Source organism: Macaca thibetana, chromosome 9 (genome assembly GCF_024542745.1).
Source record: "Macaca thibetana thibetana isolate TM-01 chromosome 9, ASM2454274v1, whole genome shotgun sequence".
NCBI lineage: Eukaryota > Metazoa > Chordata > Mammalia > Primates > Cercopithecidae > Macaca > Macaca thibetana.
In genome coordinates this window covers 87,203,525-87,223,955 of record NC_065586.1, presented here as the reverse complement: position 1 = coordinate 87,223,955, position 20,431 = coordinate 87,203,525, and the positions used below count along the sequence as shown (strand labels likewise).

Sequence of the window (20,431 nt, the reverse complement as noted above, 5' to 3'; positions counted from 1 at the left end):
TTTATCAGTAGCTGGATATTTAGGTTGTCTCTACTCTTTGTCTGTTATAAAAATGCTGTTGTGAACATGCATTTACAAGTTTTTGTGTGGATATGCATTTTTAATTCTCTTGGGTATATACGGAAATGGAATTGCTGGGTCATTTAATAACTCTATGTTGAATTTTTATTTTATTTATTTTTTCTTCTGATAAAAGGGATACATATGCAGAACGTGCAAGTTTGTAACATAAGTATACATGTGCCATGGCGGTTTGGCGCACCTATTGACTGTTCCTCTAAGTTCCCTCCCGTCATCCCACCCCCCACCCCCCACCCAGCAGGCCGTGGTGTATGTTTGTATGTTTTTATCCTCTCTGTCTCCCTGTGTTCTCATTGTTCAACTCCCACTTATGAGTGAGAACATGCGGTGTTCGGTTTTCTGTTCCTGTGTTGTTTTGCTGAGGATGGTGGCTTCCAGCTTCATCCATGTCCCTGCAAAGAACATGATCTCATTCCTTTTTGTGGCTGCATAGTATTCCATGGTGTATATGCACCACATTTTCTTTATCCAGTCTATCATTGATGGGCATTTGGGTTGGCTCCAAGTCTTTGCTATTGTAAATAGTGCTGCAGTAAACATATGTGTGCATGTGTCTTTATAGTAGAATGATTTATATTCCTTTGGGTATATACCCAGTAACAGGATTTCTGGTTCTGGATCCTTGAGAAATCGCCATATTGTCTTCCACAATGGTTGAACTAATGTACATTCCCACCAATGGTGTAAAAGCATTCCTATTTCCCCACAGCCTTGCCAGCATCACTGCAACCTCTGCCTCCCAGGTTCAAACAATTCTCCCACCTCAGCCTCCTGAGTAGTTGGGACTACAGGCACATGCTAATATGCCTGGGTAATTTTTTGTATTTTCAGTAGAGATGGGGTTTCATCATGTTGGCCAGGCTGGTCTTGAACTCTTGACCTCAAGTGATCCACCTGCCTCAGCCTCCCCAAATGCTGGGATTACATGCGTGAGCTACTGCACCTGGCCTGTCCCTGTCTTTTAATAGTTTGATTATGATGTACCCACGTATTTGTGTCTCTTTGACTTTATCCAGTTTCATTGTGTTTAGCTTCTTGGATACATAGGTTAATATTTTAAATTAAATTTGGAAGGTTTTGGCCATTTTTCCTTCAAATATTTTTTCGGCCCCTTTCTTCTCACCTCTCCTTCTGAGACTTTCATTATACGTATGTTGATATGGTTGATGATGTCCCATAGGTTTCTGAGGCTGTCTCTCTCCCTGTCTCTGTCTTTTTACATCTTTTCTTTCTGTTCCTCCGACTGGGTCATCTCAATAGTCTTCTTTTCAAGTTTGCTGGATCATTCTTCTACAAGTTCAAATCTGTAATTAAGCCTCACTACTGACCTTTCCATTTTAATTATTGAACTTTTAAACTCCGAAATTTCTACATATTTCTTTTTAATAGTTTCTATCCCTTCATTGATAGTCTCTATTTAGTGAGACACCATTCTCATACTTTCATTCTTTGAAAGTATTTTAAATAGCTAATTTATATTCTTCGCTTACTGATTCCAGTATCTGGGCTGGTTCAGCAATAGTTTACATTGAATGCTTTTTGCTTCTGTGTATGAGCCAAACTTGTTTCTTTGTATGTCTGGTGACTTTTTATTAAGAACCGGGCATTTAAAAAGTATAATGCTGTAACATTTGAAATAATATTTGTCCCTTCCCTAAGATTTGTAGTTTTTGTTTCTGCATGCTTGTTTAGTAACTTTCTTGAACTAATTTTGTAAAGTTTGTATTCTTTTAATTTTTGGCTAATAAATTCTTTCCTTGGCTAGCTTAGTGGTTAGCTAATGATTGAACAAAAATTATTTTGAATGCCTGGAACCAGTAAGTCTCTCAACCGTTGCTCACTGGGTCTGTGTGTGATTTGGAGAACACTGTTAAAAAGTAAGGCAGGCAGTTTTTAAACTCTGTCTTAGCCTTCACTTCCTGTTCTTCCTGTTTATGCAGAGCCTCAAGATTAATTAGTAGTGAGAGCTTAGGGTGAGGCCTTTTGAGTTCTTTCTTGGGCATACACACAGCACTGGGCATATGTACAACTTGACGTATGAACATAGCTTTCTGAATGCCCAGGAATATCTCAGAGCCTTTTAATCACTGCCTGCCCCTCCATGGAAATCTCATTCCCTACGTTTTCCTTTTAAGTTTTTCATTAGTTTCTAATTAGCCACAACTGTTTTTGCTATCCTAGACAACTGTGATGTTAAGCAATTGCCACTGATTGTTTTCAGCAAATACTCCCAGGGAAAAGGCTGTTTGAAATGAAAGAGTTCTGGCTGGGCGCGGTGGCTCAAGCCTGTAATCCCAGCACTTTGGGAGGCCGAGATGGGCGGATCACGAGGTCAGGAGATCGAGACCATCCTGGGTAACACAGTGAAACCCCGTCTCTACTAAAAATACAAAAAAAAACTTAGCCGGGCGAGGTGGCAGGCGCCTGTAGTCCCAGCTACTCGGGAGGCTGAGGCAGGAGAATGGCGTGAACCCGGGAGGCGGAGCTTGCAGTGAGCTGAGATCAGGCCACTGCACTCCAGCCTGGGTGACAGAGCGAGACTCCGTCTCAAAAAAAAAAAAAAAAAAAAAAAAAAAAAAAGAAATGAAAGAGTTCTGAGTCATGTCAAATAAAGATAAGTCCCACAATTTGCCATTTCTAGGTAGCTGCCATATGAGTCAAATGATAACAATTCTCTAAGAATGGTGTTTTGGGGCAACTTAAAACCCATTCTGCCACCTCCAGTGGTTGCTAGGCTGCTGGTTTTTACTGACTTTAGAGAACCCTTTTTAAGACTGCTATGGTGCTAAGCAGAAAGGGGAGGGAATAGGGCAAATCAAATCACCACAAATCTTGCTGTTCTTACTAAGATTCAGCCATTTATTTTAATGAACACTTCTTGGATTACTGTCAGTATTTGGTTAATTTCCAGAGTTTTGGAATTAGTGATTTTGACAACTTTTGCCAGTGTTCTTGTTGCTTTTATAGAGGAGCAAATTTTGGAGGTCCCTACTCCATCATTCCTGCCAACAGTGTCCTCTGTAGTGTTTAATTGTTTTAAATCCATGATCGTGTATAGATTTTAAAATAAAACAAATAATACAGAAAATAAATGAGAAAAAACATAAAGCAAGTTCCAAAATTTGTTTAAGTTTTGGAACTTTGAGAACACAATTGCTCTTCCTGTATAACTTGGGGGTAGGAAACAAACTCTAATCTGTGGAGAGGTATGTGTAGACCCAAGTATACCACATGTAGGATTTTCAGGCAAAATACAGGATACCCAATTAAAATGGAATTTCAGATAAAAGCAAATAATATTCTAGTATATGTATGTCCCCAATATTTGATGGAATATACTTATACTAAAATTTTATTTGTTATTTATCTGTAATTCAAATTAATTGGGGCATTCTAGATTTATGTTGTTGTTGTTGTTTGTTTGTCTTTGCTAAATCTTGCAACCCTATGCACAAACAATACAAGTTCTGGCACTGCAAGAAACAGGAAGGCCTTCCCCTCCGATGTGTGGGCCTCTGGGAAGGCTTGCAGAGCACTTCTCAGTTGTCAATGGAAGCCATGATGGAGGTAAAGAAGCTACTGATTGTACATTGGCCTGAGGGCAGATGAGTTTCCCTGCTGTGGGGGAGGAAAGGAACAATGTGAATGAGCTGTATTGTGACGCTCTGATTCTTCAGCCTTCATGCTCCCAGCATCCATTCACACCCCAAACAGAACTCCAGCCTCGGCATCTTTCCTGGGAAAGCCCCTTGCTAGGAAAACCATATTCTCCAAGATTCCAGAGATCCCCTCCTCTTTGCCTTTGTTTATCAAACTTCTGCAGTTTTCAGGTCTGCCCTCGGATTCTACATTTTTTTTGGCCCTTCTTTAACTTTTATTTTTAATTGGCACATAATTGTAAATATATATGGGGTACAGTGATATATTGATATATATCTACAATGTGTAATGATCAAAAATGGGTAATTAGGATATCTATCACTTCAAACATTTATTATTTCTTTGTGTTGGGAATATTGAAAATCTCTTCAAGCTATATAAAAATATACACTAAATTAATGTTAACTGTATTCATCCTACAGTGCTGTAGAACACTAGAATTTATTCCTGCTATCTAGCTGTAATTTTTTCTTTTTTTTTTTGAGATGGAGTCTCAAAAAATGCAGTGGCTCGATCTTGGCTCACTGCAACTTCTGCCTCCTGGGTTCAAGCGATTCTCCTGTGTCAGCCTCCTAAGTAGTTGGGATTACAGGTGCCTGCCACCACACCTGGCTAATTTTTGTATTTTTAGTAGAGATGGGGTTTTACCATGTTGGCCAGACTGGTCTTGAACTCCTGACCTCAGGTGACCCACCCGCCATGTACGGCCTCCCAATCTAGCTGTAATTTTTTAACCAACTTACTGCTATCCTTTCCTCCCCCTCCCCTTCCCAGCCTCTAAATGACCATAACTCCATTCTCTACTTCTATGATTTCAATTGTTTTTTAGCTCCCTCATATGACATGGACTCTCTATATTGTATTTTTGAAGAAGATCCCATGAATGTGGGTTATGAGCCCCAGCCAAAGCCCCACATTCATTCAGTGTTAGGAAAAGTATAATGTCAACTCAAAATAACTAGTTTTGATCTCATTTATGTAATATATACACATATCATATATTATATACACATATGTGTAATATATATGATCTCTATCTTGATCTGTATCTGTATCTATCTGTTTAAACTATTTTACAAGTATGTATTTCTTAAAATTTTTTAATTGAAGTTTTATTGAAGTATAACATATATGCAGAAATAATTAGTATAAAGCCCAATAAATTCTCATGAATGAATCTTGAATTATGAATGCAGCTTTAACCAAATTCAAGATGGAGCATCTAGACTGTTAAAGACTTTTTTCTCTCCTCTTTCCCAGGATCCTTACATGCGCGTGGAGACCTAGTTGCCTCTCTAGCCCCAGGATTTCTGTCATCTAAAGCACTAAAGTATTTTGTTGTGTACCGTTATGTATCAGCTGTCAAATGCTAGTTTGAATAATGATCTATCTTGATATGGATGTGCCCTGTGTCCTCAATTGTGTTGTGAGCTCCTTGATGTAGGAACCAAGTACATTCCTCTTTATACCCCAACTCCTTAGCATTGTGCTGCACAGTTCAATGAGTTTTGAATAATAATGGTATGACTGGCATTGATGCATAATATATAGAATTAGCTCCAGAGGTAGCCCTTGGATTGTTCAATCTTGATTTTAGTCGAGTCAAAGAGAGAATTCTTTCTAAGTTCCTTTTAGCCCTAGGATTGTTTTCTGTCTTAATAAACAGAATTTCATTCTGTTCCAGCACATGAGGCAATACCATAGGTTTGAGTTGACCATAAAATACTTCCTATATTGTTTACAATGCCAATTTCCCATCATCCCCTAACCTCACATGGAAGATTGTTTCTGATGAAGTAATGGGCAATTTCCAAACCCTTGAGCCTTATTTAGAAAGCCTGTATCCAGGGCACTAAAAGCTGCCAATCAGTTGAACCTCTGGATAATGATGAATCCAAATCTTGTTTGATTTTTAAAAAGGTATTATTGCCTTTCAAACTTAGCCAGAAAACCAATGCAGTGCAATTTAAAACGATTCCAATAGGCTTTCTCATCACAGCATCCCAGTTTCTTTGGAAGATAAATAGCCCTAATTAAAATGTGTTAAGAAATTTTTGTCTTGAGCTTCTCAAGAGGATTCCTCATTTTTGGTTTATTTTTCATAAAAATTTACTCAAAACTCTACTTTATTTATCATTAAATTCTTCATTTATAGCAATATGAAGACTAATAATTGGATTATCACCATGACCCATGGGCATTTTAATTTTTAATGGAGACCAGGGGTCTACCCCAATCTTGATTGTGCAAAATGTCTTCCCAACTTTGAATTGTGAAAGATGCTCAGGAATGAGCCATTTTCATTACAGCAATGCAGAGGCTCTTTTGCTGTTGTTCATAATCTGTTACATGCCCCCTAGGCAGGAGCAATTTTCTTTCACAGAGCTCCTTACCTGGATACACATTTCCAATTTTTCATTTGTTTGTTTGTTTTTGAGACTGAGTCTCGCTCTGTTGCCCAAGCTGGAGTGCAGTGGTGCAATCTCGGCTCAGCTGACTCCAACTTCTGCCTTCCGGATTCAAGTGATGAATGTCCCTCAGCTTCCCAGGGATATACATTTCTATCTGCTTTATTTTATAAATTGGGGAGGCCTTTGCTTATAGTAATAAGAAGATGGTTTTCTGAAGAGTTCTGTTTTTGGTTAAACCCCTCAATACCAGTTGAACCCAGAATGGCTTTTCTATAGAGAACATAAACACAAGTTGTATTTGTTTGAATCCTTTCAAGAGCAACAATACTTTCTTCATATTCTCACAACCTCAGGAGTCAAGATTCCTGAATCCAAGCACATCTCTGGTACTTACCAGCTGTGTGTCCTTCTGATAAATTGCTTAATCTCTTTTGTTTCCTCCTCTACAAAATGAGGATTATAATAGTACTGATTGCACAGAGGTGTAAAAAGGATTAAGTGAAAACAAAATTAGAGTGCTTAGCACACTCCACTCAGTAAAAGCTCAACAAATGTTAGCTATTGTTATTTCCACTGTGTTGGGCTTTTTATTCAAATCCATGGAGTTTTTAGAGCCAGAAATTCAAAGAAATTCCATAGTTACAGAGAACCACCATCAAATCTTTCAAACCTTTGCCCCAGAAATACTCATATTTCTATTAAGGCCTTGATGTTTTGCCAGCTAACTTACTGTTGTTTCCTATCACTGGTATCCCACAAATAATACCATTCCCTTCTCCATTTGTTGTAACCAAATATGGCAAAACCTCTCCAACAGAAAGCTAGGAACAGGGGGTGAAAGAGAACCAGAGCAAAATTAACTAAACACTCTTTGTCCCTTTTCCAAGTATTTCTGGCAACTTGAGGCTAGTGTTAATACTAGTTATACTGAGTGTTTTCAGACATCTGAGTAAATGCCTGTCTTCACACAGAGTTGACATTTTCATCTCAGTAGGATATATATATATATATATTGCACTGCGACGTTAGGGTGAGTTGTTGGTACTCTCCCAAGATAGCCTTTATGTTGAAAGAAGCTGTGGAGTTATTGCAAATGCCTCTTTTATCTGCATAGATTTCAGGCAAGATACACCCTGGGGGTCGATAGAAATACTCTGAGTCAAGGGGCTGGGAAAAAGTCTTTGTATAACTACAGAAGTTAAATGCACCAACTGATATCATTAACAATAATGAATAAGCACCCTGGGAAAATTACCACAAAGATTACACAGATACGTGACAGGGCTTATGTCACATGACCCAACATGTTGTCAAGCCCTGGGGCAGCAATCCCAGTTGAAGAAACCAATGGGAACCTGTAGCTTTTATACATTCATGTTTCTCAGGCAATGGGCCATGTTGTCCACTTTTAGTATAATGAGATTCATTAACCCATTTGTCATTTCACATATATCTATCTTCTTGAAAATTCTTTGTAAAGGGAAGGCCAAGACTAAATGTGGTGAATTTTCCTCCTGGAATCCTTTTCCAATAGATGCCTTGCTTTTCCTTTGCTAGTTAATAAAATTTTAAGAAAGCAATGGAGTTGCTGGCTGTGACCTGTGGAAACTTTTAGATTTATTTAGAAGGCAAGTCAAAGCACATAATAAGTGACATTATCTGTAATTGTGCAGTGAACATGTGCAACTGTATATGATGGCTCATAAGTTGCATGAGTGACTTACCTGTTAGTGGATTTGAGTAACTGAGTAGGTGTAACTCATTCTCTTTATCCTTATTTATTCGGGATCTGCCTTTCTGTGGGGACATTTTCCATGCTGTAAATTTTACAAGGGAGCCCCCATCTCTTCTGGAGGCCTACAGATTTCCAGTTCTGCTTGTGATTGAGCAGGTGGTTTTAATTCTGGGGTGCAATATTAGAAAGCCCTCTGTTGCCATATAGCTAATCCTCATTCTCTAACCAGATTGTTCCTTTAGGGCTTTTCTGTATTATTTCTGAGTCTCTTTTTTAACTGATTCTGAACTTGGGCAGAGAAAAAGAGAGCCATATTACTGACCCTTTAAATCCCCAACCTTTATCATTTATTGAGCAACTACTATGTGCCAGGCTCTCTGATCACATCATCTCATTTAATCTTCACTATGCCTGTGAGTTTTACATTGTTATCCCCATTTTGCAGAAGATTTGAGGCCAGGGACATTCAGTGAATGTCAATAAGGGGCGGAGCTGAGATTTAAGTGCACAGCCTTCTGATTTCAAAATTCATCATCTGTCTACTTTGCAGCAGTTTTCAAACAATTTCTACAAATAAAAGATTTCAAATCCAACATGAGAAACAGGAAACAGATAAGATGCTTTGGATTGTCATGTGGGTGGGTCTCAGAATTCCACTCATCTCATTACCCCACTCTTCCTTCTCTGTGGCAACCCTGAGTTGTGTTCCTATGGCTTTTCTAAGCATAGTTTTCAAGCCACTGCCTTTCTGGATTTCTAAGGGATCTTTGCAACAAGATCACTCAAGCAGGGGATTTCCAAGAATTGGCATAGAGTTCTCAGTTCTCAGTCCCAAGTAGAGCCAGAAGTATACCGAGAAGAAGTCACTCCCAATAACCAGATCCTTGCCTGTGTGTGCTTAGACCTGAGCTGCCCTGGTCCTGGCCTGCCAGGCTGTGAGGAAAGATGAGATATGATGCAGCTCAGCTCTTTGAACTATGCCCAAGGCCAGGCCAATCCTTCCCACATGTGGGGAGTGCTGAGGGCTGAACAGAAAAGAGCAGGGTCTGCAAGGAAGGAGACAGCCTCTAGAAGGCTCTTCATTACGCTGAAGGACAGCACACGTGGACTGGGCACGTTTCCAATGGAAAGGAGTACAAAGCAAGGAAGAACAAATGGTCACATGTACAATTATTTCCTTTTGTGGAAGTGAAAGGTCTAATTTACACATCCTGCAAACCCTACTGACTGTGGAAAGATTTGGCCATATGGAAAGGTTTCCTACTGTTGCCTTGGCTGGCGTATATTTGTAGTTTAGACTAATAGTCAGAGATTAGTCACGGGGATGTACAACATGAAGTCAGCCTTGCTTCCCTACATGGGGGCAGAGCTAGCTTCAGTCACAAGATGTTTCTGTGAATGTTTTTTCCCCTCATTTCCTCTCAGAGGAGAATAATTTCTGAGTCTTTCTAGTTACCAAGTCTTTGTTCAGTAACTAAGAAACATTACTTTGTAGAAGCCTCTAATAATTATCCTATGACGCTCATCTTAACAGGTGTTACATTGCTTGCGTTAATTAAGCAGAGATTGCTTTCATTCCAGAAACCTTTTATGATTTTAGTTTACATTCTGATGGATTCTACTTGTACAGGCTCTGAAGGTTTTTTTTTTCTTTTTCTGAGACGGAGTCTCGCTCTTGTTGCCCAGGCTGGAGTTCAATGGCGTGATCTTGGCTCACTGCAACCTCCACCTCCCAGGTTCAAGCAATTCTCCTGCCTCAGCCCCCCAAGTTGCTGGGATTACTGGCATGTGCCACTACGCCCAGCTAATTTTGTATTTTTAGTAGAGACAGGGTTTTGCCATGTTGGTCAGTCTGGTCATGAACTCCTGACCTCAGGTGCTCCACCCGCCTCGGCCTCCCAAAGTGCTGGGATTACAGGTGTGAGCCACCATGCCCAGCCTGTTTTCATTTATGGAGTAAGATACTCACTGATGAATGGTCATATGCTTGTGTGTCTTTGTATATGCTTGGTCTGAAAATTGACAAAGGGCTCAACAGCCCCATTCAAGAGTAGAGAAGAAAAATTCAGGGTTTTTCTACAGTGGTAATACCCAGAGGCAATTAGTCCAGTTATTATTAATGTGTAGTGAATTTCCCCATTATTTAGCAGCTTAAAACAATTGTATTTTGAGAGTGAGGTTTAGAAACAGTTTGGCAGTTCTCACTGTCTCTCATGTGGTTGCAGTCAGATATTGGCTGGGGCTACAGTCATCTGAAGGTTTGACTGAGCCAGATGTCCAAGGTGGCTCATGCACATGGCTGGTAGTTGACACTGGCGGTTTTTTTTTTTTTTTTTTTTTGGTTTTTTAACTTTAATTTTTTGTAGAGATGGGGTCCTGTCTTGTTGACCAGGTCAGTCTTAAACTCTTGACCTCAAGCGATACCCACCATGGCAGCCTCCCAGAGTGTTGGTACCACAGCGTGAGCCACTGTGCCCGACACTGGCTACTGACTGGCTCAGCTGGGGCTGTTGACCAGAGGCCCACAAACACATGGCACATCCAGCACAGCAATCCCATGGTCCCAGGATAGTCCAAGTTCTTACATGGTGGCAGGGGTAGGCTCTCCTAGAATGAGCACCCCAAGAGAATCAGTTAGAAGCAGCATGGCCTTTGCTGACAGCCTCAGAAGTTATGCCACATCACTTCCATTGCATTCTATTGGTTACAACTGAGTCACAAGATAGGCCAGGAGTCGAGGGGAAAACGTATAGTTGACCTATCTCGATGAGAAGCATATCAAAGAATTTCACTTACTATGTGCATTCTCCCAGATGACTGAGTCCAGAGATAAGACTTTTCTGCTTTGCTCATTTTCTAGCTAAATAGTAGATCTTCCCTGTCTTTTCCCTTCTTTGTCCAGTACTGAAGAAAGGAACTTTATCCAGTTTTCACTTTTTATCTTTAAATTCTCAGTTAGAGAGAAGAAAAAAATGCATCTCTGCTGTTTATTCATTGATTTGACAAATGTGTGTTATTTATAAATGGGTGTCCGCCTCCAACAAAGTCATGACGCAGCACAGCAAGACAGAGAGCCATGTGTTTTTTAGTAATTCCATGTCCGTGTGTGCAACTTGCAATAATAGTGACTATATGAGTGCTAAGAACAATGTTACAGGAATTGGAAGGCAGCGGTTACTTCTGAGATTGGAGGAAGGAGAAAGGAAAGGCAGCTTTTAAGGAGTCTCATCGGTGTCCATCATTGCAGTGTTTTGGGGCTGGATCTCAAAGACACCTGGCTTAGAATCAGGTATTTGTAGTGGAGAAAGAAAAATGTAGTGGAGGAAGAAAAAGTGGAGGAAGAAAAGAAAAAAAGAGATTTGTTCTGGAATTTTTAACTTTCTGCCTTGTGCCTAGAGCTCTGCCTGGGAGAAAGTGGATATTAATAAACGCTATTTGACAAGCAAGACTCAAAGTCTAATGAAACTATAAACTATTTCAAAATTACAGAAATCTGGCTTCCCCATGTCTTTGTTGTTAGTAAACTGTGAATAACTTAATGTGACCAGCAAAATATTCCAAGCCAAGGCTGTCTGAGCTGCTCAGTGGCCATGTCTTTTTCATGTATTCATCTAGGCAGTAAGTAGTTATTGAGCACTGGCCGTGTGTCAGGAATGTACTAACCATAGGGATAAATTGGTGAACATGATATATTGCATCAACCTGGATTTTGGAACATGGTTCTGTTTTGTTCAACTATGGTGAACTTGTGTAAAGGGAATTGATTAACGTTCAACTCAAAACTAAATGGGAGTACTCCTTTCTGGAAGGGAAGTTGATATGGCTTAGATATCATCAAACCTACGCATGGTGAGAATCATACCATCAGAACCACATAGCGAAGCCCCAGATGCTGGTGTTAGTGCTAGTGTTTGTGCAGCATGTTGCCAGATTAGAATCTGAATAAGAGTGCAGAGATCAGAAGGATCAATGGTGAACCCTCCCTCATATTTCCTCCCAGTGTCATAGAGGAAAATCAATTGGCTATTAATGGAACACTGAAGACGAGCTTCTGCCTTAAAACAAACCAAACTTTAACTGGCACTGTCCCTAATGAACAGAACTTCATATTGTCTTTTCTAAAAGTTAAAAATCTCAATGAACAAAGACATTCTCTCTTTCTCTCTCTCTCTCTTTTTTTTTTGGAGATGGAGTCTCACTCTGTCACCCAGGCTGGAGTGCAGTGGCGTGGTCTCGGCTTACTGCAACTTCTGCCTCCCAGGTTCAAGTGATTCTCCTGCCTCAGCCTCCTAACTGGGATTACAAACATGTGCCACCACGCCCAGCTAATTTTTGTATTTTTAGTAGAGACAGGGTTTTGCCATGTTGGCTAGACCTCAGGTGATCCACCTTGGCCTCCCAAAGTGCTAGGATTACAGGCATGAGCCACCATGCCCAGCCAGACAAACACATTTTCAATGCTATATTACCTTTAGTTCTTCTTATCAAAATGATATGATCCTCCCCCTGTGTAAGCAGTATATCCTGATCTATTTTCAGATTTATATTTTATATTGTTTGCTGTGATTCCTCTTGTTTTCAAAGTATGTATTCAAATATCTTTTTAAAAGTGTGTTTACTTATGAGGAAAAGAGTCTCCCTTCCCTGTAGATCCTAAAACAATTTCTGGAAAGGTGGTGTAGGCAGAGGGAAACGGGGGTTTCCACATGTATATGACAGAGAAAATGTGAAACTGGGTGTGATAGTTCCTGACTTCAGCTGGTGGTCAACTCCTTCATTTCTAAATGTAGCTCTTAAGTATTTTACAACAGTAAAAGCCATATTTCAAAATTTCTGAGTCTGTAGGTTTTGGTCATTTTGTCACAAGTTGGACTTCAGGACTCTGATCATGTGCCTACGGACACTGTAGGGTTAGAGGTAGTGGTAGGAAAATCAGGGATATTGGCACATGCTCGTTATTCCTTGAAGTTTTTGAGAAAGGGATAGTCTAAGAGGCAAGTTTAGGTGAAAAGTGACATGCCTGGATGCAGAAAGGGAAGACAGTCAAATTTTGCTAATACAGACTCTTCCTGCCCATAACCTAGAATCTAAATCGATTTAAAAGCCATAATTTGGAGATTTTCAAGCTTGCAAATCCCAGTTTTGTACAAAATTGATGTCCTTCTCCTACTTACCTCCCAAAAGGTAGAGAAAAAAGAAATTTCTCAGGAGGTATGACTGGTAGAATTGGGACAAAAGCAAATCTGATTCCCCATGCCTCCCCTTAGTATCTCTCACCACACATCCTTTGTAAGACAGGAGGCACCGTCTAGCTTAGGTGCATCCAGTAGGGCTGGGATCACAGGTGACATCACCCCTCCCCTGCTTCACACCCTCTTCCACCACGTGGCTTTTGTTACCAGTTGGCTCAAGGTGGAGGCCATTAAACTTTGTGCTTGAAGGTGGGAAGATCATAGAGACACGTGGCGACGAGGAGCGATTGTGTCTCTCACAGGCCTCATACAGACAAGATGACTGGCCATTATCAGTGCCTGGACCTGACCAGAAGTGAATTTCAGACTGATAAAAGTCTGGAACCATTCAAGTCCTATTGTTCTGAGACCATAGAATCTGTATCTGCTGGAAGTGAGCTGTTAAATCCAGCAGCATCCAGGAGGGTATCTTCTTCAACCCTTACCCCAGAAATGGCCATGGAAGACAATGGGAAAGGGAGGCTCCAGTGGAGTGGAACCAGGGATGTCCACCAGGCTGACAGAGAAACTCACTCGATTCCTGGGTCATGGAACTAGTATTTGCTATTGATGTCCTTCAGGAAATAACATGTGCTATGGATCAGTGATGACAGTCACTTCTCTGAATGAAAGGTTTTATTGGATTTATCTTGTTTTTTTCTTGATGAGACTTTAGGTTCTTTTCACTGGAAGGACTATGTGCATTTTGTGGAAGTATGAGCATTTTTTGAACAATGTATGGAAGCTGGGAAGTCGAAGAGGTAGACTGTGGAGGATAATGGTTGGGTAGTTGTTAGTCCAATAATCTTTCTCCCTGTCTCCCTTGCCAGGAGAGCCATTGTTCTGTTTGAAAGTCACTCAGGCAAGGGGACTGTATTCCTCATTTTAGGGATAAACACTGTTGTTATATGCCAAGTATGCTAATCTCATTCCCTTTGCCAGTGGTTGATTTTTCCAATGGACCTGGATGTAATTCTGGCTGATAAGAAGTGGTAGGTTTCTAAGGATGGTTTCTTCAGAGAGAGAGAGAGAGGAGAGAGAGAGAGAGAGAGAGAGAGAGAGAGAGAGAGAGAGACAGTATATTTTGCTGTTGGAAGCTGTTATTTCTGGATATGATTCCTGGCATGGCCTCTGTCTAATTGGATCCAACCAGGCTCTCCTTAGGTCAGTCTGATAAAGAAAGAACTCAGGTTCTTGTCAATGTTAGCCCATACTTCTTGTGATGAAAAATAATAAATTTTCCTTATTTGTTAAGCCAGTTGAATTGGGATTCATGATTTGCATTCTAATTCTTACGGAGGATAAAGAAGCAAAACTACAGGCGTTGATGAAATTCATATTCAGAATCTGTATCTCAAGGCAAGTGAAGAAAGGTCTACTAGAACAGCCCTGTGAATAAATTACTGTTTGCTTGCTTGGTAAAAATTAGAATAGTATTGTTTTCCAAAAATTATGTAAAAATTGCAGTAAGGCATTATTTGTCTTTAGAGTCATTGAATGCTATTTGCTGAAATACACAATATGCAGTCTGATTAGGTTTTTTGAAAGGGTCACTTTTAAGGACAGCTGCAGCATGTTTTTCTTTCAGAAGCTCTGTTCCACGCAAGGGTAAGAGGTGGGTCATTTGTTGTTTTCCCCGCTCCATAAGGAGGAAGCAGCTCATGCCCTCACTTGAGCTGAGCAGCATAAGAGGAATCTCAATGAAGCCTCCAACTTAATAAGAGCAGTTTCTCTCTTCTGCAAAGTTCCAGGCAGCTTGTCTGATTTAGATATTTTAGGATCAATAGATCATCACGAGAACAAATAGCTACTTCTACTATGTTTCTATTACTGATTTCTAGCCTACTTTAAGAAAAATAACATTTAAATACAAAGCTGGGGATGCTACTCAGCAATAAGGATAGACTACAGCCTCAGGCAACAACATGGATGCCTCTTACCAATGAGAAAGAAGCCAGACATGAAAGAGAACATCCTGTATGATTCCTTAAAGTTCAGAAACAGGCAAAATGTTTCATGATGTCAGAAGTCAGGAGCATGGCTACCTTGAGGTGAGGGGATGCTGACTGGGAGGTTGCTAGATATCTTCTGATTCTTTACTGTTTCTTTGTTTTGTTTTGAGACAGGGTCTTGCTCTGTTACCCAGGCTGGAGTGGAGTGGCATGACCAAGCCTCAACCTCCTGGGCTCAAGCGATCCTCCTGGCTAAGTCTCCTGAGTAGCTGGGACTACTGGCACACACCACCATGCCCTGCTATTTTTCATTTTTATTTTTAGTAGAGATGAGGTCCTGCTATGTTGTCCAGGCTGATCTTGAACTCCTGGGTGGGTTCAAGTGATCCTCCCGCCTTGGCCTCCCCAAATGCTGTGATTACAGGTGTAAGCCACCATGCCCAGCCTGTTCTGATTCTTAATCTGGGTGTTGGTTATACAGGTATGTGTATTTTGTGAAAAGTTATGATTGTGCGGTTTTTTTTAGTATGTATGTTATCATTCAATTTAAAAGTTTGAAAAAAAAAAAAAAAAAAACTATAAAACTGACCCTTAAAGTGTATCTGGTAAAATTCATGTGTTTAAGAAAGACATGAGGTGACAGAAACCAAAATGTCAGAGCTATTGGTGGACTTCCCCCTTTGTACTCATTTTAATCACCCTAAAGCTGTTCAAACACCTCTTTCGGTTAGGGCTATGGTTACAGGTGACAGAACCAAATCCCAATTAGCTTCATCTCAAAGAGGAATTGATTTGAGCCACAAAAATCTAAAAGAAAATGTTGAAAAACCAAGTGTGGGAAAGAGTGGGGATGCAAATGGGCTTCAGGAATAACTATAGCCAAGTTACTGAGGTGCGTGAGGAGCCTCCCCTCATTCCTCCTGTGCTGTGTGTGCGTGGCCAGCTTCCTTCTCCTTCCTTGCAGACTGGATCACTCCATGTCAGCGGAAACATATCCACCAACTTCATCCTTGTCTGTTGTGATGGTTCACTTTAGATGTAAACTTGACTGGATTAAGGATTACCTAAAGAACAGGTAAATACATGATTATTTCTGAGTATGTCATGGAGGCTGTTTCCAGAGGAGATTGCCAAGTGAGTCAAGGGACTGAGAGGGGAAAATCTGCTCTCAGTGTGGGCAGGTACCATCCAATCAGCTGGGAACCCAAATAGAACAAAAAGGCGAGTTCCTCTCTCTCCGTCCTGGATGTGGGGTATATTTTCTTCTGTCCCCTCGACATCAGAACTCCAAGCTCCAACTTTTAGGCTCTAAAACTTACCACAGTCCTCCACCCCACCCCCAGTTCTCAGGCTTTCAGCCTTGGACTGAGAATTACACCACCTGCTTCCCTACTTCCAAGCCCTTTGAACTTAGACTGAGCCATGCTACCAGCATCCCAGGGTTTCCAGCTCGCAGACAACCTGTCTTAGCCAATTCCCATAATAAATTCCTTTTTATCTATCTGTCTATCTGTCTGTCTGTCTATCTATCTATCTATCTATCTATCTATCTATCTATTTAACAATCTTTCTCTCTTCTCTCTCTACACACACACACACACACACACACACACACACACACACACACACACACACACACCCTATTGGTCCCATATCTATGGAGAACCCTAATATTGAACCTTCCAGCTTCAGTCACCATAGGGAGATTGCTCAGTGTCAAGTCCAAAAAATTCTAAGCAAAGGAGTCAAGAGTCAGTAGCCCACCTTGGATTGAGTGCCAGTTAGGTTGGTGGGTCATGTACTGTATACAGAGAGAGAGAAAAAGGCGGGGGTTTGCTGCGAGGTCACCCAAGGGGCAATGACAGAGCCAGACCTGGGCTCTGATGGCGGCTTCTGTACTTCCTGATTCCCACCCCTGGGATTGAGACGGGGGCAACGCTTTTCCATAGGTGTTCCTAGATTACCACAGGATGCTGGGAACAGCTTTCTGTGGCTCATTCTTGCACAGAAAGAAAACCCCCCTAAAGGTTTTGGAATCTCGCCCTTCATGTTCACTGTGCTCACACAAAGCTCTTCTTTTCAGAAGCAGTTCTTTTCTCAGAACATTTCAAATGTAACAAATATACATCCATCAGTGTGGAGCGGCAATCAGCTCCCTATTCATTCGAGCCGGTGACCCTGGGCCTCCGCGCCCTGGAAACGCTCCACGGGAACACCGCGCCGTGCCAGAGAAGCTGGCCTCCACACAACCCGCTGTAAACAGCTTTGCAGAGATCTTCCTCTGGAGGGCACGGATCCCTGGGATTGCTAGGATGAGGTTTCTCATTCTTTCCGAAGTAAAGGACACTGGCAACGTTAAAGCGGGAACGAAAGAGCTTTGATCTTATGAGGCGGAGGTGCTTATCCCTGCTGGGGTTAACAAGGAGAACGTTCAAGCACTGCGAGTGGTCCACCGCGTTCCTTACCCTCCAGGTGCATCGACTTCCTTCTCCCCGCCCCAAAAGGCAAAGAATCACTGCGGGATGATGGCTCCCTCTGGAGGCCATGATGGGGAACTGTGTGCCTCAATTTTGCAGCCACGGCTGCCTTCCCCTCCCCCACTTTCCAGGGGCTCCTGCCCAGGTCGAGCTTCCCATGGTCTCTTCCCCAGTACATTACACACACTCCCTCCTGTGTGTAAGCACATAGATAGCAAAGCACCCAGAGGCACGCATACCCTTCTTTAACCCCCCGGTTCATCTCAAGTCTTATCTGTCAGTTATCTTAGGTTAAAAAAAAAAAAAACAAACAATTCCACCTCCTTCTTTTCATTCCATTTGTGTTGCCCATAGTTTAATCACATCTGACAAGACTCACAGGGGTGTTAGTGAAAGAACTCTACCAAAGGAAAGAAACGCCACCTGCATTGAAGTAAAACTGAGTGCAGTCAACAGATGTAATCCTGTAGGTCCTGGCTGGGGTGCCAGGCTCCCAGGTAGAGGAAACCACCACCCCAGTTTGCAGAAGACTGGTGGAGCTTCTGGAGCATGAGATTATTAAGTGCTGAAACTGGGACACTCCCATTAAACCTGTGGCAGTGGGTCAACCTACTTCAAGGACTTGGTGGTCCAGAGGTTTCGCCTTCCTGGGAGATTTCTCCTTGATTCTGTCGGGAGAAATGGAAGAACTCTGAGTGGGGAAGGAAAAATGAAAGTAAATATTAAATGGCTCTTACAAATTACAGGCATTTGGGGAGCACCCATGCTCACGCAGACATGTAGGCAGGTGTATAGAGTACACTGATTTGGATTTAATGTCAGATGATTATTGACTCTGTTTTTGAAGCATTCACACTAACAATGTCCCTCAAAAGCAATCCCACATTTTTGTCAAGGAAACATTAATAATTTCCATTTATGCATGTTTGTGTAATTTCTTGTTACTCTAGTTAAAAAGCTTATGCATCTCATAAAAGGTAAAAAGTAATAGCTACTTTTAAATTTTATTTTTTATTTTTATGGGTACATAGAGTATATATTTATGGGGTATATGAGATATTTTAATACAGGCATACAATGCATTATAATCACATCAGGGTAAATGGAGTATCTAGCACCTCAAACATTTATCATTTCTTTGTGTTACAAACATTCCAATGATACTCTTTTAGTTATTTTTAAATGCACAATAAATTACTGTTGACTGTAGTCACCCCATTGTGCTATCAAACATTGTATCTTGTCTATTCTATCTAACTATATTTTTGTACCCACTAACCATCCCCAATGTCCTTCCCTCCCTACCGCCCCTCCCAGCCCATGGTAATCATCATTCTGTTCTCTATCTCCATGAATTCAACTGTTTTAATTTTTAATTTCCACAAATGAGTGAGAACATGCAAAGTTTGTCTTTCTGTGAATGGCTACTTTTTATTGAGCACTTCACTACTCAGAACCACACTGTCTTTTTATTACACACAATTGATGGATGAAGAAACTGAGCCTTAGAGAGGCAGGTGACTTGGCCAAAGTAAACGGCAGAGAAATATTTGCCTTCAGGTCTCTGACCGCAAAGCCTGTGCTCTAAATCACACGTATTAGATTTGTTTTGTATATGGTCTCTTACCTTATAAAAATAACACATTGCTTAACATTTTATAAGCATCTCCCTCCACTGTGGTACCATTAGTCTTTCCAGCCTGCAATTAATCCCCCTCCAGTTTCTTTCCTGTGGCACAGAATTTTGTTCCCTGGTAAAGTGCGAGTGTCCCCTGTAAATTTCCCAGTTGACCAGGAGAGATCAGACTTGAGCTGCAGTCACACCTTGAGCTGATTTTTATGGGGGAATATTGGTGAGAAGCCACAAGCCCTAACTGGCAGTCATGGGACAGGGAATTGACTTCCTGAAAAAGAAACCCAAGGGACTTACACAGCATTTGGAGTAAACTATAGATTTTGCCCTTTCTGAGATCACTTTTTATCTCTTTATGTTTGTTACTTCCTGATACAGGGAACAAATTTGATGATATGGAACAGAATGAAGCTAAAAGTGAAAGTGTCTCGTTACTTTCTCCTCACCTCAAAGCACATGCTCCATTTCATTTTTCTGTAAATATTACCTTGAAGATAAAATTCAACGTTTTCTACTTATTAAACTTACTCTTATACATTTATTTTAAAAAAATCATTTAACTTTCACCCACATTGCATGAGATCACATTACGCTGGCATCACAACTTAAGGGAAAAACAATAGGTTTCTCTTTTACAAATAAAGATTACAGATAAAAAAGAATCATTGATTAAGCTGGAAGTTCTTTAGGTTGTTTGCATCGTATTTCCATTAGCCTCTAGCAGTTAAATTCACAAATGACATTTGTTTCTGTGGCTCTATGCAGGGATCGAGTGTACCTGCTTTCTTCCATTGAACATTCCTTGAGTATCTTTCTGGTTGGCCATGTCCAGGCTATGACCCCTGCAGTAGCCTGTTGATACAGTAAAGAAAAAACCAAAAGCACAGAAGTAATAGATTTATGTAACTGTAAGATGCAAGAAATGAGGATTCCCAAACCCAGAACCAGCTGGTCCAGGCGATATGACTGACATACTCCCTCTTTTCTCTTCCTTGTCTGTGCGCAACATGAAACCCCTGAGTTCTGACATCTTTGGACCTGACCAGTTTCTCACTCTGCATCATGGTCCCCAAATTCTACAATTCCACTCGCGAAGAAAAGGCAAGGCAGCCCACGGGTCCTTGAGATTGTGTGCATTCCTGAGCGGCTGTATGTTGGTTCTGCAGTAAAGCAAAGGGAAAGTTAAAGAGAAGCAGTAACCACAGAATACAATTTAGTGCATATTTTTGCAGATCTTTTCCTAAGCTATAA

General features: G+C 41.0%; 1 protein-coding gene and 1 long non-coding RNA gene across 6 annotated transcripts in view; one reads left to right on the top strand and one right to left on the bottom strand.

Annotated features, from left to right (window-relative positions):
- Positions 1-20,431, top strand: part of LOC126963025 (uncharacterized) — an 80,544-nt gene that overhangs the window by 13,755 nt on the left and 46,358 nt on the right. The window lies entirely within an intron of this gene.
- The window catches only part of PCGF5 (polycomb group ring finger 5), a 132,302-nt gene continuing 131,862 nt past the window's right edge, over positions 19,992-20,431 (bottom strand). For all 5 annotated transcript variants that reach the window (XM_050804885.1, XM_050804882.1, XM_050804884.1 and 2 more), the window contains exon 10: positions 19,992-20,340. In XM_050804885.1, coding sequence (XP_050660842.1) covers positions 20,257-20,340 — 84 coding nt within the window. In that variant the 3' untranslated portion in view covers positions 19,992-20,256. The remainder of the gene's footprint in view (positions 20,341-20,431) is intronic.